General features: G+C 41.0%; 1 protein-coding gene across 2 annotated transcripts in view; it reads right to left on the bottom strand.

Moving 5' to 3' along the window:
* ANKFY1 (ankyrin repeat and FYVE domain containing 1) overlaps positions 1 to 14114 on the bottom strand; it is a 93594-nt gene that overhangs the window by 39768 nt on the left and 39712 nt on the right. For both annotated transcript variants that reach the window (XM_021713753.1, XM_008060733.1), the window contains exons 4-6: positions 10771 to 10906; positions 3471 to 3594; positions 1299 to 1448 (exon numbers count right to left, since the gene is read on the bottom strand). In XM_021713753.1, coding sequence (XP_021569428.1) covers positions 1299 to 1448; positions 3471 to 3594; positions 10771 to 10906 — 410 coding nt within the window. The remainder of the gene's footprint in view (positions 1 to 1298; positions 1449 to 3470; positions 3595 to 10770; positions 10907 to 14114) is intronic.

Below are 14114 nucleotides of genomic sequence, written 5' to 3'. Positions count from 1 at the left end.
GTTTGTAAATTAGCACCGGGCAAGTAGAGTATATGACCTATTTAAATTTCTCCCACCATGAACCTTAAATATCATCTCTTACACAACTGTCAAATTTAAGTGCTATGACACTGCTTATTCCCCAAATTCAACTTTATTCACAAACTTCCATCAGGTCTCCTTGGGGCACATGCTTTCAGGGAACACAAAATTAATGGGGATCACAGAACATATGCAAACAACATGGAAGATAAGGTAAGAACCAAAGGGGAAATACAGACAGATTGCAATAGGACACGAGCACCAGAGCAGAGGATCAGATAGCTTTATAGTAAACACCTGATGCTTTCATGAAATGCTGTGGTTTAACTAATGTCTCCCCACACACTGGATGCCCAGGACAAAATATACTTCACTCCCATCTGTCAGGGGGACCTGCATTTCTTTTAAGGTAGTGTGGTAAGCAGAGTAATAGCCCCCCCCCCAAAGACGTTCATGTCCTAGTCCCAGAAACTGTGAATGTGTCACCTCACGTGGCAAAAGACACTTTAAAGATGTGATTATGGGTAAGAATCTTGAAACGGGGAGAGTACCCTAGATTGTTCAGGAGGGTTCACTCTATTTAATCACGAGTCCTTAAAAGTGAAAGAGGGCAACAGAACAGCAGGTCAGAGAGATGTGACATGAGAAGGCCCAGGCCTGCCACTGATGGCTCTGAAGGCAGAGGCAGGGGGCATGAACTAAGGAATGTGGTAGCCTCTGGAAGCTGGGAACAGCCTCAGTCAACAGCCAGCAAGAGAAAAGAGATATCAATCCTGTAACTGCAAGAACCCAAATTCTAGCAAAGACCCAAATGAACAGGAAATGGATTCTGTGTTCGAGCCTCTGGAAAGTAGAGTGGCTGCTGACACCTTGACTTTCTTCAGTGAACCTGTACTGAACTTCCAACCCAAGGAACTGTAAGGCAATAAATGGGTGTTGTGTTAAGTCACCAAGTTTATGGTAATTCATTATAGCAGTAAAGGAAAAGTAATACAGATTTTGACACTTGGAAAGTAGGAATTGTTGTAACAACTACCTAACAACATGTAGCTTTGAAATTGGGCACTGGGCTAAGGCTGGAAGAATTTTGAGTAACATGATAGAAAAAGCCCAGATCAAACTATTCAAAAGTCTTAAACAAACTATTAGTGGAAATATGCACATTAAAGATTGTGCCAACGATGGCTCAGAAGGAAGTGAGGAGCATCACCAAGAAAAAACAAGTACATTACAATTTGGGGAAAAGATATGAAAAATGGAAAAAGCAGCTTCAGTACCTGTGAATCCATTTCAATCAGATAAAGGAAGACCACATCTTCTCTCTCGACTTTGATAGCTTTATGTAATGGGTACTCTGTCTTGGACTTGATCATTTTGTATAACAACTGTGCACTCATGCTACTGAAGTCTTCCTTTCGTAAGTCATCCTAAGAATTAATAACACAGTAAAGAGCAAAACAGACACAAAGTAATAACTACTGTCATTTATTAAGCCCTTAGAATGGGTCAGGCTCTACTTTAAGGGTTTAACATTTCCCGATTCATTTAATCCTCACTAAAACGCTGTGAGGTGGGTACTATTATCATCTCCACTTTACAGATGAAAACAGTAAAGCATAAAAGGGTTAAATGACTTGCATAAAAGGGTTAAATGACTTGCTGAGGGTGGATCTGGAACCAAAGGTCTTTACCACAGCACCACTATGTCTCTCTGAAAGATGGAAAAGTACAAGCAACACTGCCCTCTAATGAGAACGGAGTCAGGAGAATACTCCTCCTACTCTAAAAAGATAACAATTACAGAATTAATTAGAACTTCCATAAACAATTCACTCCATCGAGAGACACTGGCCTCTATTATTGCAAGTCTCCATAGTTCTACCTCTTTTATAAAAGTAGGTTGCCAACCCTGTGTCCATTCTTTAAAATCCAGTTTTTGTTTTTTTGAAGTATCTCTTTTTCTTTTTTTTGGATTTAGAGTCTCCCTCTGTTACCCAGGCTGGAGTGCAGTGGCATGTTCATGGCCACTGCAGCCTCAAGCTGCTGGGCTCAGGCGATATTTCCACCACAGTCTTCCAAGTAGCTGGAACTACAGGTGCGTGCCACCATGCCTGGCTAATTTTTTTATTTATTGTAGAGATGAGGTCTCACCAAGTTACTCAGGCTGATCTTGAATCCCTGGGCTCAGGCAATCCTCTGGCCTCTGCCTCCCAAAGTGCTGAGATTATAGGCGTGAGCTACTTACTGCACCTGGCTAAAATCCAGTTCATTTAGCCACCTTTTCTGAACACCAAGATTCTTCTCACAGTATTATTGAATACCAAATAATTTGTACAAACTAATTTACAAAACGTAGCACTAGTCATCATTTATTATTTATTTATTTTTTTATTTATAGACAGGGTCTCGCTCCATTGCCCAGGCTAGAGTGCAGTGGCATGATCATGGCTCACTGCAACCTTGAACTCCTGGGCTCAAGTGATCCTCCCACCTCAGCCTCCTGAGTAGCTGGAACTACAGGCGTGTGCCACCACACCCAGGTAATTTAAAATATTTTTTTGTAGAGATAGTGTCTTGCTATGTTGCCCAGGCTGGTCTTGCACTCCTGGTCTCAAACGATCCTCCTACCTCAGCCTCCAAAAGTGCTAGAATTACAGGTGTAAGCACCCAGCCCTCATTTTTTATTTTTACTTATAATTTTTTGAGACAGAGTATCACTCTGTAGCCCAGGCTGGAATGCACTGGCATGCTCACGGCCACTGCAGCTTCAACCTATTGGGCTCAGGTGATCTTTCCGCTTCAGTCTTCCAAGTACCTAAAACCACAGGTACATGCCACCATGCCTGGCTAATTTTTTTATTTATTGTAGAGATGAGATCTCGCCAAGTTGCCCAGGCTGGTCTTAAACTCGTAGGCTCAGGCAAACCTCTCACCTCGGCCTCCCAAAGTGCTAGGATTATAGGCATGAGAAACCACGCTGGCCAGTCCTTAATTTTTTAAAAATTCAAAACAAACAACATAACAAAGAAATGTAAAAACTCTTCTTTGAAGATGAAAACAACCTAAGAAAGGCAAATCTAAAGTTAATAATGCTCTTCACCTGATGAAGAAAGCAAGGGAAAGCTCTGAAATGGTGCTGCTGAGTATCGCAGAGCCTGCTGCCCCAGAGCAGCATCCTCCTCCTGCCCAGCCACAGCTTCCACAGATGGAGGGTGAGAGCAGGTGGCCCTGTCAAGCCTGTTTCTGGACCTGAGCTATCTTCTGCTCTTCCCCTCTGAAATCATAGAACTACAAGACTTTTAGAGCTGAAAAGGGTCTCACAGATCAACTAATCCCACTATTCAACCTTCAATTTTGAAACAAGAGAAAACTAGGTCCCAGATGGGTAACTTTCCAAAGAACCATGCCAATGAGAGTGCTCCGTCTATACCCCTCAACCTCTCACTCACCCAATGACTCGCAATAATTTCTGCACAGTAGTTCATAAGTGTACTGGCATTCAGTTCCTCTGCAGTCTGGTAGAAGCGAATACAGTTCCTGACATTCACCAGAGACATAACACCCTTCTCACATCTGTAAGAGAACATTAAAGACGAGCAGTATTACTAGGACAAATATATTAAAACAAGAACAAACCAAAACAATAATCTGTGTACTGGCTGGCTATGCCCAACAACACTACAGTGTAAGGTTAAGCAAAGTAGTTATTAATACTTTCTAGCTGGGTTCCCGTTTTTTTGGGTTTTTTTGAGTTGGAGTCTCACTTTGCCACCCAGACTGGAGTGCCGTGGCTGCTCCCAGCCACCACAGCCTCCTGGGCTCCAGCGATCCTTCCGCCTCAGCCTTCCAAGTAGCTGGAACTACAGGCACGCGCTACCACGCCCAGCTAATTTTTTTATTTATTGTAGAGATGAGCTCTTGCTAAGTTGCCCAGGCGGGTCTCGAACCCGCGGGTTCAGGCAATCCTCTCACCTCAGCCTCCCAAAGTGCTGGGATTACAGGGGTTCCCATATTTTTAAGTGCTGTAATTTCATTGTGATATTTCATTGCTCAGTTCAAAAATTTGATTCATTGCTCAGAATCAAAATAACCTGCAAGTAAACTTATTAAGCACAATACCCCAACTGCCACAATAGAAATCACATGAAACTCACTGATTATATACACAGGCAATTGTAAAATGAAACATAATGAATCAACTTCAGTTCTTTGACACTGAATTGTATATCAATGTTGCAGTTCCCACTAGCACAACTCTATTATGCAAATGTAGAAATAGTTTCAAATATGAGACTCTATGTCTTAACAAACAAAAAACTGAATTGTATGATATATGAATTAAAACTCAAAGCTATATATTTTTTATTTTTTAATTTAAAGGTGTGGGGTACAATTCAGGATTAGGTATACAAGTGGTCATCGTACAGGTAAACTTTGGGCCTCCCTTTGGTCCCTACTTTGCCTGGTTTGAGATCAGGTTCACTTACTGATGTTGTGTCTCTCCTCTACCCCAACCCCGGCAGTATTCCACTATTGCTAATCCCTTTCTTATGGTATTATGGTAACTGTTGAGGGCCCACTTATGAGTAAGAACATGTGGTACTCTGTTTTTTGTTTTTGTGATAGATCACTGAGTATGACTCTTAAATCCATCCAAGTTGCTGCAAAGTCCATATGTTTATCCTTCTTTATGGCTGCATAATATTCCATTATGTATATGTACCACATATTTTTATCCAGTTCAGTTTTGATGGGCACCATGGTTGGTTCCATGTTTTTGCTACGGTGAATAGTGCTGCATAAACATGTGTGTGCAGGTATCTTCTTTGTAGAATGATCTAAGTTCCTCCAGGAATATTACCAGTAGGGGGATTGCTGGGTCATATGGAAGGTCAATTTCTAGTTCTTTCAGAAATCACCACACTGTTTTCCAAAGAGATTGCACTAGTTTGCATTCCCACCAGCAGTGTAGAAGTGTTCCTTTTTCTCTGCATACTCACCAGCTTCTGTTGTTTGTTTTATTAATGATAGTCATTCTTACTGGGGTTAGGTGGTATCTCAATGTGGTTTTGATTTGCATTTCTCTGATGATAAGTGAAGCTGAGCACTTTTTCATGTGTCTGGTTGGCTGCCCGTATATCTTCTTTTGAGAAGTGTCTATTCATGTCTTTTGCCCACTTTTTAATAGGGCTGTTTGTTTTTTTCCTTTCAGCATGTTTGAGTTCCTTACAGATCCTAGATATTAGGCACCTTTGCCAGATACATAGTTGGCAAATATTTTTTCCCATTCTGTGGGCTGTCTCTCCACTCTTGATAGTTTTTTTTGCTTTGCAAAAGTTTTTTAGTTTGATAAGGTCCCACTTGTCTATCTTATCTCTTATGGCATGGGCACTTGGGGTTTTGATTAGGAATTTTTTGCCAGTTCCAATTTCCATGAGGGGTCTCCTGTATTTTCTTATAGTTTGACATTTTACATTTAGGTCTTTGATCCATTTAGAGTTGATTTTTGTGTATGGTGACAGGTAAGGTTGCTGTTTCAATCTTCTGCATATGGTCAGCCAGTTTTCCCAGCATCATTTACTGAATAGGTTCTCCTCTCCCCAGTGATTGTTATTGGAGGCTTTGTCAAAGATGAGTTGGTTGAGAAATTGAGGTTTTGCTTCCGGAATCTCTATCCTGTTCCATTGGTCCATATGCCTGTTCTTGTACCAATACCAGGCTGTTTTGATTACTGTGGCCTTATAGTAAAGTTTGAAGTCTGAAAGTGTGATACCTCCTGCTTTGATTCTTTTGCTAAGGATCGTTTTGGTTATTTGTGGTTGTTTATGTTTCCATATGAATTTCTGTATTGTCATTTCCAGGTCTGAGAAGAATGATGTTAGTAATTTAATGAGTATTGTGTTGAATCTGTAGATTGCCTTTGGTAGGATGAACATCTTAACAATGCTGATTCTTCCTATTCATGAGCATGGAATATTTTTCCATTTGTTTGTGTCATCTTGGATTTCTCTGAGCAGTGTTTAGTAATTTTCATTGTAAAGGTCTTTCACTTCTCTGGTTAGAAAGATGCCAAGGTATTTCTTTTTTTTTTTTTTTTTTGGTGGCTATTGTGAATTGGGATTGTGCTTTTTATTTGGTTCTCTGCCTGTTTGTTGTTGGTTTATAAGAATGCAATTGTCAGCTGGTTGCGGTGGCTCACACCTATAATCCCAGCACTTTGAGAGGCCAACGTGAGAAGGATTGCCTGAGCTCACGAGTTCGAGACAAGCCAGGCAACTTGGCGAGACCTCATCTCTACAATAAATAAAAAAATATTAGCCGGGCATGATGGCGCATGCCTGTAGTTCCAGCTACTTGGAAGGCTGAGGCAGAAGGATCGCCTGAACTCAGCAGGTCGAGGCTGCGGTGGCCGTGAGTATGCCACTGCACTCCAATCTGGGCAACACAGTGAGACTCCAACTCAAACAAAATAATAAAAATATTTTTTAAAATGCAACTGTCTTTTGCACATTTATTTTGTACTCTGAGACTTTGCCAAAGTCAATAAAGCTGTTTTAGGGCCACCTAAAGCAGAAACAATTAAACCACAGTATACTATCCCCCCAAAAATATTCCATTTCTGCTATAACAACAACAAAAAAACCATAACACACCAAAACAGAAAAATTGGCTACAATGGACATTTCCATAAAGCCAGCTAACAACAACAAGAAGACTCTTTCAGAATCATTAAGAAGAGAGTATCAACTACATCAAGAGAGAGCTACCTGTACACAGGCAAACAGGCCTCTGGTAGCACAAAGCAAATACTACCTCCTGGCCTTAGAAGATTCAGCATTGGGCAGACCCACACTTCCTCTATCTTAAGATTCCTGGAAACCTTAATAAGCCTCCTATGAAACCAGGCCTATGGGGGAAAAGAAAGCTGCAGGACAGTCCTCCATCCCCCTTTCCTCCATATCTCCCTACAAATCAGGTTTACCTCCAAGGGCAGCAAAGAGAGCTAGTAATGTTTCAGGGATATTCTCTGACATCCCACCAATGTTTCCCCTGTCCCACAGGCTCCTAAAAACTATTTTCTAATCACAAAGGCATAATGTAATGGAGAGAATAAAATGAGTTACGCAGTAAGAAAGACCTGAGTTGAGACCCAATACATTTTAGGAGCCAAATTCCTTGAGTGCTCTGTGCCCTTATTTCCTCCTCTGTAAAATAAGGATGATACTCTATTTCACAAGTTCAGGGAATCTTTGTGTATTTTTCAAAATGGAGGAGACTAGCTATATTTAGCACAGCATAAGGTACACATTAGGTATGCTCATAAGTTTTTTGGTTTTTTTGTTTTGTTTTTTTTAGTTGGAGTCTCACTCTGTCACCCAGGCTGCAGTGCAGTGGCACACTCACGGCCACCCCAGTATCGACCTGCTGGGCTCCAGTGATCCTTCCGCCTCAGTTTTCCAAGTAGCTGGAAGTACAGGCATGCGCTACCATGCCTGGTTAATTTTTTTTTTAATTGTAGGGACAAGGTCTCGCCAAGTTATCCAGGTTGGACTCGAACCCGCAGGCTCAGGCAATCCACTAGCCTCAGTCTCCCAAAGTGCTGGGATGATTGGCCAAGCCACCAAACCCAACCTGCCCCTAAGTTTGAGGTCCCTCTCCTAGCTATCTCCTTCTCTAAGATCTGAAATTCCTTTACTAAGGAAAAACCAAAAGAGCATACAAGGAAATCACATTAACTTAATAAATAATATCAATTAATTTTAATACCATTAAATAAAAATAACTAGCCAGCAGATAATTCTCAATCTTAACAGGAAAGCGTTAGATAAAAGAAGTGGAGAAAGACTATGGGAGTGGGTAATGGGGGAAGAAAGAAAGAGGGTCATGAAAAAGACCTGTGAAGAAAGAACACTTTCTTTTTAGAGACAAAGTCTCTCTGTTGCCCAGGCTGGAGTGTAGCCTCATACACAGTATGATCTCAGGGAATAATGGCTGACACCTGTGGAGCACTTTACAAAGCACTTTTACAGACAAATGCTGAGAGTCTGAAAATTTCATTCTCCTCCTTTTTTATTGCCAAATGCCACTGCATCAAGGGACTCACATATGTATGTTACATGAGGATGGATATTTTGCTAAAACTGGCAGACACTTCACTGTCACTAAATCTAAGCTCCCCAGAGGGCCATTTGCCATTTGGATAGACTAAAAATAGTAAGTGACATGATTTACACAACCGAAGAAAATGTAGTATTCTAAACATTTAGATTCTCAGATTCTATCTTCTCTTTGAAAAGACAAATTAATGTTCCTCATTAATATGTTTTAAATTTCATAGTACAAAAAGGATACAGATGCACAAAACCACATAATTTTTTTTTTTTTTTGAGTCAGAGTCTCACTCTGTCGCCCAGGCTAGAGTGTAGTGGCATGCTCATGGTCACCCAGCATTGGCCCGCTGGGCTCAGGTGATCTTTCCACCTCAGTCTTCCAAGTAGCCGGAAGCACAAGTGTGCACTATCACACCTGGCTAATTTTTGGATATATTGTAGAGAGGAGGTCTCATCAAGTTGCCCAAGCTGATCTCAAACCCCTGGGCTCAGGCAATCCTCTCACTTCAGCTTCCCAAAATGCTAGGATTATAGGTGTGAACCACTGTGCCTGGCCTACACAACCTAATTTTTAAAGTACAAAATCAAACATATGTTGAAGTGTCATGATCACAAACTCCTGTCTAGTTTTCATATCAATTGAGTATACATGAGAGACACAGAAAAATTACTGTAAGGAAAAATAATAAAAGGTGAATAGCAGCTGAATTACAGTAACCTTTTTTCTTTTTTTTTTTTTGAGTTGGAGTCTCACTCTGTTGCCCAGACTGGAGTGCAGTGGCCACTCCCACCGCAGCCTCCCCTGCTGGGCTCAGGCGATCCTTCCACCTCAGCCTTCCGAGTAGCCGGAATTACAGGCACGCGCTACCAAGCCCAGCTGATTTTTTTGATTTATTGTAGAGATGAGGTCTCGCTGCCCAGGCGGGTCTCGAACCCGCGGGCTCAGGCAATCCACTCACCTCAGCCTCCCAAAGGCGCGGGATTATAGGCTGAGCCACCGAGCCTGGCTACCTTTTTTCTTTATATCATTTTATGTTTTCCAAATACCATACACTAAGAATATGTATTATACTTATATAATGAGGAAAAAAGCATTATATTCTGTTACTCTTAATATACATTATTAATTCTCTCATACTAAAAAAAGTATTTTCCTAATAATACTCCAAAAAATCCTTTTCCTTAAATTGATGCTAGCATTCAAAACCACCAAGATCCCTACATTACAAAAACGAGCAACACTTGCTTCACACTGAACTGTGTATACTTCTGTCCTTTCACTATCTCAAACATGTAATTTATTCTGCAGACAGCAGTGGGCACTCTTTGACCTTTAAAAGTCAATACCTGACTCTACTCCTGTGCTCTTCCATTCCAGCTCTTAAGAAAGCCATGACAGATAACTTCATACACCAAACAATACAAAACTGAGCATCTGATAATGTTGACAGTTATGAAGCCTACTCAATCAATAAGCAACAAACATTTAAATTAAAGAATCCACTACACAGATTACAATTACCTAAACTACTCCAACCTCAGGGCATTTTTATCAAAGCAATTTAATTTATAAAGCAAGTTTGACAAGATAAATGGGAAAAAGCTCAGGAAATTAAAAAGAAATTATGAAATTACCTAATTAAAATAAGTCTCACTTCACTCTCACCAAAACAAATGAAAGAAATAGTTCATTGAAAAGCATAAAGTTAGCTTTGCTAATAACCTAATACTATATGTACCTGCAGATCTTGGACCTGTTTGTTTTGTGTGTGTGTGCGTGTGCGTGTGTGTGTGTGTGTGTGTGTTTAGTTATTAGATTTAGATATTAAAATGGATTCAAGCCCACATCCATTACAGACAGTTAGAAGTAACTGTCTACAGATCCATGAGGAGCACAGGGGCCATGCCAAGGGAAGCATCAGGTTCATGGTGAAACAGCAAACAGGTAGCTATAGGTAGGAAGGTCTCTCTTGGCTCTCTGAGGTTAACAGGTGGAGTGCCTCCTGATGGCTGAAATCAGCACTTCACTCAATTAAAAGAAAAGTCATTCCTTTCTGCACTCAAGGAAATAAAAAAAATCACTGAATGACATAAAAAGACACTCCATCAAGTAAGTTGATCACGAAGAGCCATATCTTCAATAGAGATGTTCTAGGGTATTCTGCCTGACATCATTTGATGAACATTTTGTTAATGATGTCCTAAAGTACCTTCTTAGCCTGGGCCACAGAGTGAGACTCTGATTCAAAGAAAAAAAAATATATATGTGACCAAGGACTTCATTCAATTAGAGATATCAGAAAGTAGGACCAAAGGTCAAAGGAATGGGAGGGAATGTTGAGTGTGTGGATACTGGTTTATATTATTTCACATTCAATTTACCAGTTTATACAATTATGCAATCTAAGATAACAGACCAGTGAAAGAAAAGAGAATATCAAAAAGCTTTAGCAAACTTTAGCTTAAAAGATAATACAAAGCAAGGGAGATAACAAATTCTCTTCCCACCATCACCTTTAAAAGAACACCTTACAAAAGTTATTTACATTAGCACAAGAAGTTGCTTTCCCAGAGCTTGGAATAATTAAAGCTCAGCCACCACCATCAGAAGTGCTTGAATATATCTGCTGTGACTTGCCTCTCCCTAAGGAGCTGTAGCTGAAACCGATTCGCTAGTTTCATCAATTCAGTCAGGAACACATCATCCTCTCTGAACTCCAACTCATCCGTATAAATCCAGCGAAGCATTGTCATTGTCACTTCCGGATTAGCATCTGGTGGAAGAAAGTAGAGAGAAAAATTGAAAAAGTACCAGGTGACATGTTTAAGTATTCTTGAGAAAACCCTAAAATTTCAGGCTAATAGGTATACCCAAAAGAAATATTACATGGCTGTGAAAAATAGCAATTAAGCAGTCTGGGCAACATATGACTACTCCCAAAAAAGTTTTGCATGGGGCAGTGGTGGGGGAAATGAGCCTACTAAAGAAATGTCAAATAAATTGAGAAAAATATTTGAAACATATGACAGAGTTAACATTCTAAAAAAAATCTTATAAATAAAGATAAAAAGATGCCACGCTTTGGGAGGTTGAGGTGAGTGGATTGCCTGAGCCCGTGGGTTCAAGACCGCCTGGGCAACTTGGCAAGACCTCATATCTACAATAAATTAAAAATTAGTCAGGCGTGGTAGCGCATGCCTGTAGTTCCAGCTACTTGGAAGACTGAGGCGGAAGGATCGCCGGAGCCCAGCAGGTTGCGGCTGCGGTGGCTGGGAGCAGCCACTGCACTCCAGTCTGGGTGACAGAGTGAAGCTCCAACTCAAAAAAAAAAAGATAAAAAGATGGACAACCAATGGAAAAAATGAATGATGGTTATAAATATGCAATTTACAAGAATAAATAATGGTCAATAAACCTTACCCATAACCAAATGTACAAACTGGAGTACATTTTTTGTCTCTCAGACTAACAAAGACGTAATCTCAGGTAATAGACCAGTTACACAGCAATTTTTTTTTTTTTTTTGAGTTGGAGTCTTACTCTGTCTCCCTGAGCCACCGAGCCCGGCTGGCTACACAGCAATCATACATGTAGATTATTTTACAAGTTGTAACTTCAAGAATGAAGAGAAAAATACCCAAACTTTTGACTTTGTTTCCCTGTAGCCTAGAATGCACATAAACACACTTTGGAGTACTTGAGATTTTCTATGTGGCCTAGTATTTTGTTTTGTTTTGATTTTTTTTTTTTTTTTTTGAGTTGGCGTCTCACTCTGTTGCCCAGACTGGAGTGCAGTGGCCACTCCTGGCCACTGCAACTTCTACCTGCTGGGCTCCAGCGATCCTTCTGCTTCAGTCTTCTAAGTAGCTGGAACTACAGGCACGTGCTACCACGCCCGACTAATTTTTTGAATTATTGTAGAGATAAGATCTTGCCAAGTTGCCCAGGCGGGTCTTGAATCCACAGGCTCAGGCAATCCACTCACCTCAGCTTCCCAAAGCGCGGGATTACAGGCTGAGCCACCAAACCCAACTTGTTTTGACTTTAAATAAATGCTTTGGGCCAGGCACTGTAACTCAAGCATGTAATCCCAGCACTTTGGGAGGCCGAGGAGAGAGGATTGCCTGAGTCCAGGGGTTCAAGACCAGCCAGGGCAACTTGGTGAGCCCTCGTCTCTACAATAAATAAAAAATTAGCCGGGCATGGTGGTGCACGCCTGTAGTTCCAGCTACTTGGAAGGCTGAGGCGGAAAGATCACCTGAGCTCAGTAGGTCGAGGCTGTGGTGGCCGTGAGAGTGCCACTGCACTCCAGCATGGGAGACAGAGTGAGACTCCAACTCAAAAAATACATAAATAAAAAATAAGTGTTTCACACGAGGCATTTAAAAGAATGGCAATAAAGTATCTCTTTGCAGCTAACAATTAAATGAAATATACTGACTAAATTAATTTTTTTTTCAAATCCTCTGTCAAAAGCTGAAAAAGTTGTTTTAAATCTTCTGTTATGATTCCACTTTAATTAAATTCTCTTTGAGCTTCCAACTATTTTTTTCTTTATCTACCTTATATAAGAGATTTTGCATCATAAAATTTAAAAATCCTGGTAGACTGGATCTTTTATCAATAAAAACAGATTCTTAGTTAGTTTAGGGATATACCCTTAAATATAACCTCTTGGAAATAAAATTAAGCCCAAACTACACTTCTAAATAACCCCTGGGTCAAGAAGAAATAAAAGGACAGAGGCTCCAGTTCTGTTGCATCAGTCTAACAACCCATCCCATTTTAACTGGTTATAGCTAAAAATTCTGGAGAGATGGAGATACAGGCGAGAGGACTGTCTGAGTCCAGGGGTTCAAGAACAGCCTGGGCAACCTGGCAAGACCTCATCTCAACAATAAATAAAAAAGTTAGCACCTGTGGTTCCAGCTTCTTGGAAGACTGAGGCAGAAGGTTTGCCTGAGCCCAGCAGATTGAGGCTGCACTGGCCATGAGTGTGCCACTGCACTCCAACCTGGGCAACAGTGAGACACTGACTCAAAAAAAAGGATAATAAGAGAAAACTATGAACTTTTTATTATTTTTATTGTTGGGAGTTGGAGCCTCACTCTGTCACCCAGGCTGGAGTACCGTGGCACACTCACGGCCACTGCATCTTCGACCTTCTGGGCTCAGTGATCCTTCCACCTCAGCCTTCCAAGTAGCTGGAACTACTGGCACACGCCACCACCCAGCTGGTCTCGAACCCATGGGCTCAGTCAATCCTCTCACCTCGGTCTCCCAAAGTGCTAGGATTTTAGGCAAGAGCCATTGCGCCTGGCCAACAACTTTATACTTATAAATTCAATAACACAGATGAAATGAACAGATTTCTAACAAGTACAACTTGCCAAAACTGACACTGAAAAAAAAAATCTCAATAGCCCTATATCTATTAAAAATTTTCAATCTGCTTTCAAAAACCATCCCAAAAAGCAAACTCCAAACTCAGATTATTTTAGTGGAAAATTCTATCAAACATTCAAGAAATAAACAAAAGCCGGGCTTGGTGGCTCAGCTTGTAATCCCGTGCCTTTGGGAGGCTGACATGAGTGGATTGCCTGAGCCCACAGGTCTCAGCGAAACCTCATCTCTACAATAAATTTTTTAAAATTAGCCAGATGTGGTAGCGTGCGCCTGTAGTTCCAGCTACTTGGAAGGCTGAGGCGGAAGGATCACCAGAGCCCAGCAGGTCGAGGCTGCGGTGGCCGGGAGCGGCCACTGCACTCCAGTCTGGGTGACAGTGAGACTCCAACTCAAAAAAAAATAAAATAAAATAAACAATAGCATCAAACTTAGAAAGCTTTTTCAGAAAACAGGGCGCAGTGAATCAACCTGTAATCCTAGCACCTTGGGAGGCTGAGGTGAGAGGATTGCCTGAGCCCGGAGGTTGGAGACCAGCCTAGGTAACTTAGCAAGACCTCATTTCTACAATAAAGCGC

Source organism: Carlito syrichta, unplaced genomic scaffold (genome assembly GCF_000164805.1).
Source record: "Carlito syrichta isolate Samal-C Ts95f unplaced genomic scaffold, Tarsius_syrichta-2.0.1 Scaffold304713, whole genome shotgun sequence".
NCBI lineage: Eukaryota > Metazoa > Chordata > Mammalia > Primates > Tarsiidae > Carlito > Carlito syrichta.
Note: the sequence above shows the minus strand (reverse complement) of the source record. Positions and strands in the feature narration are given on the sequence as shown.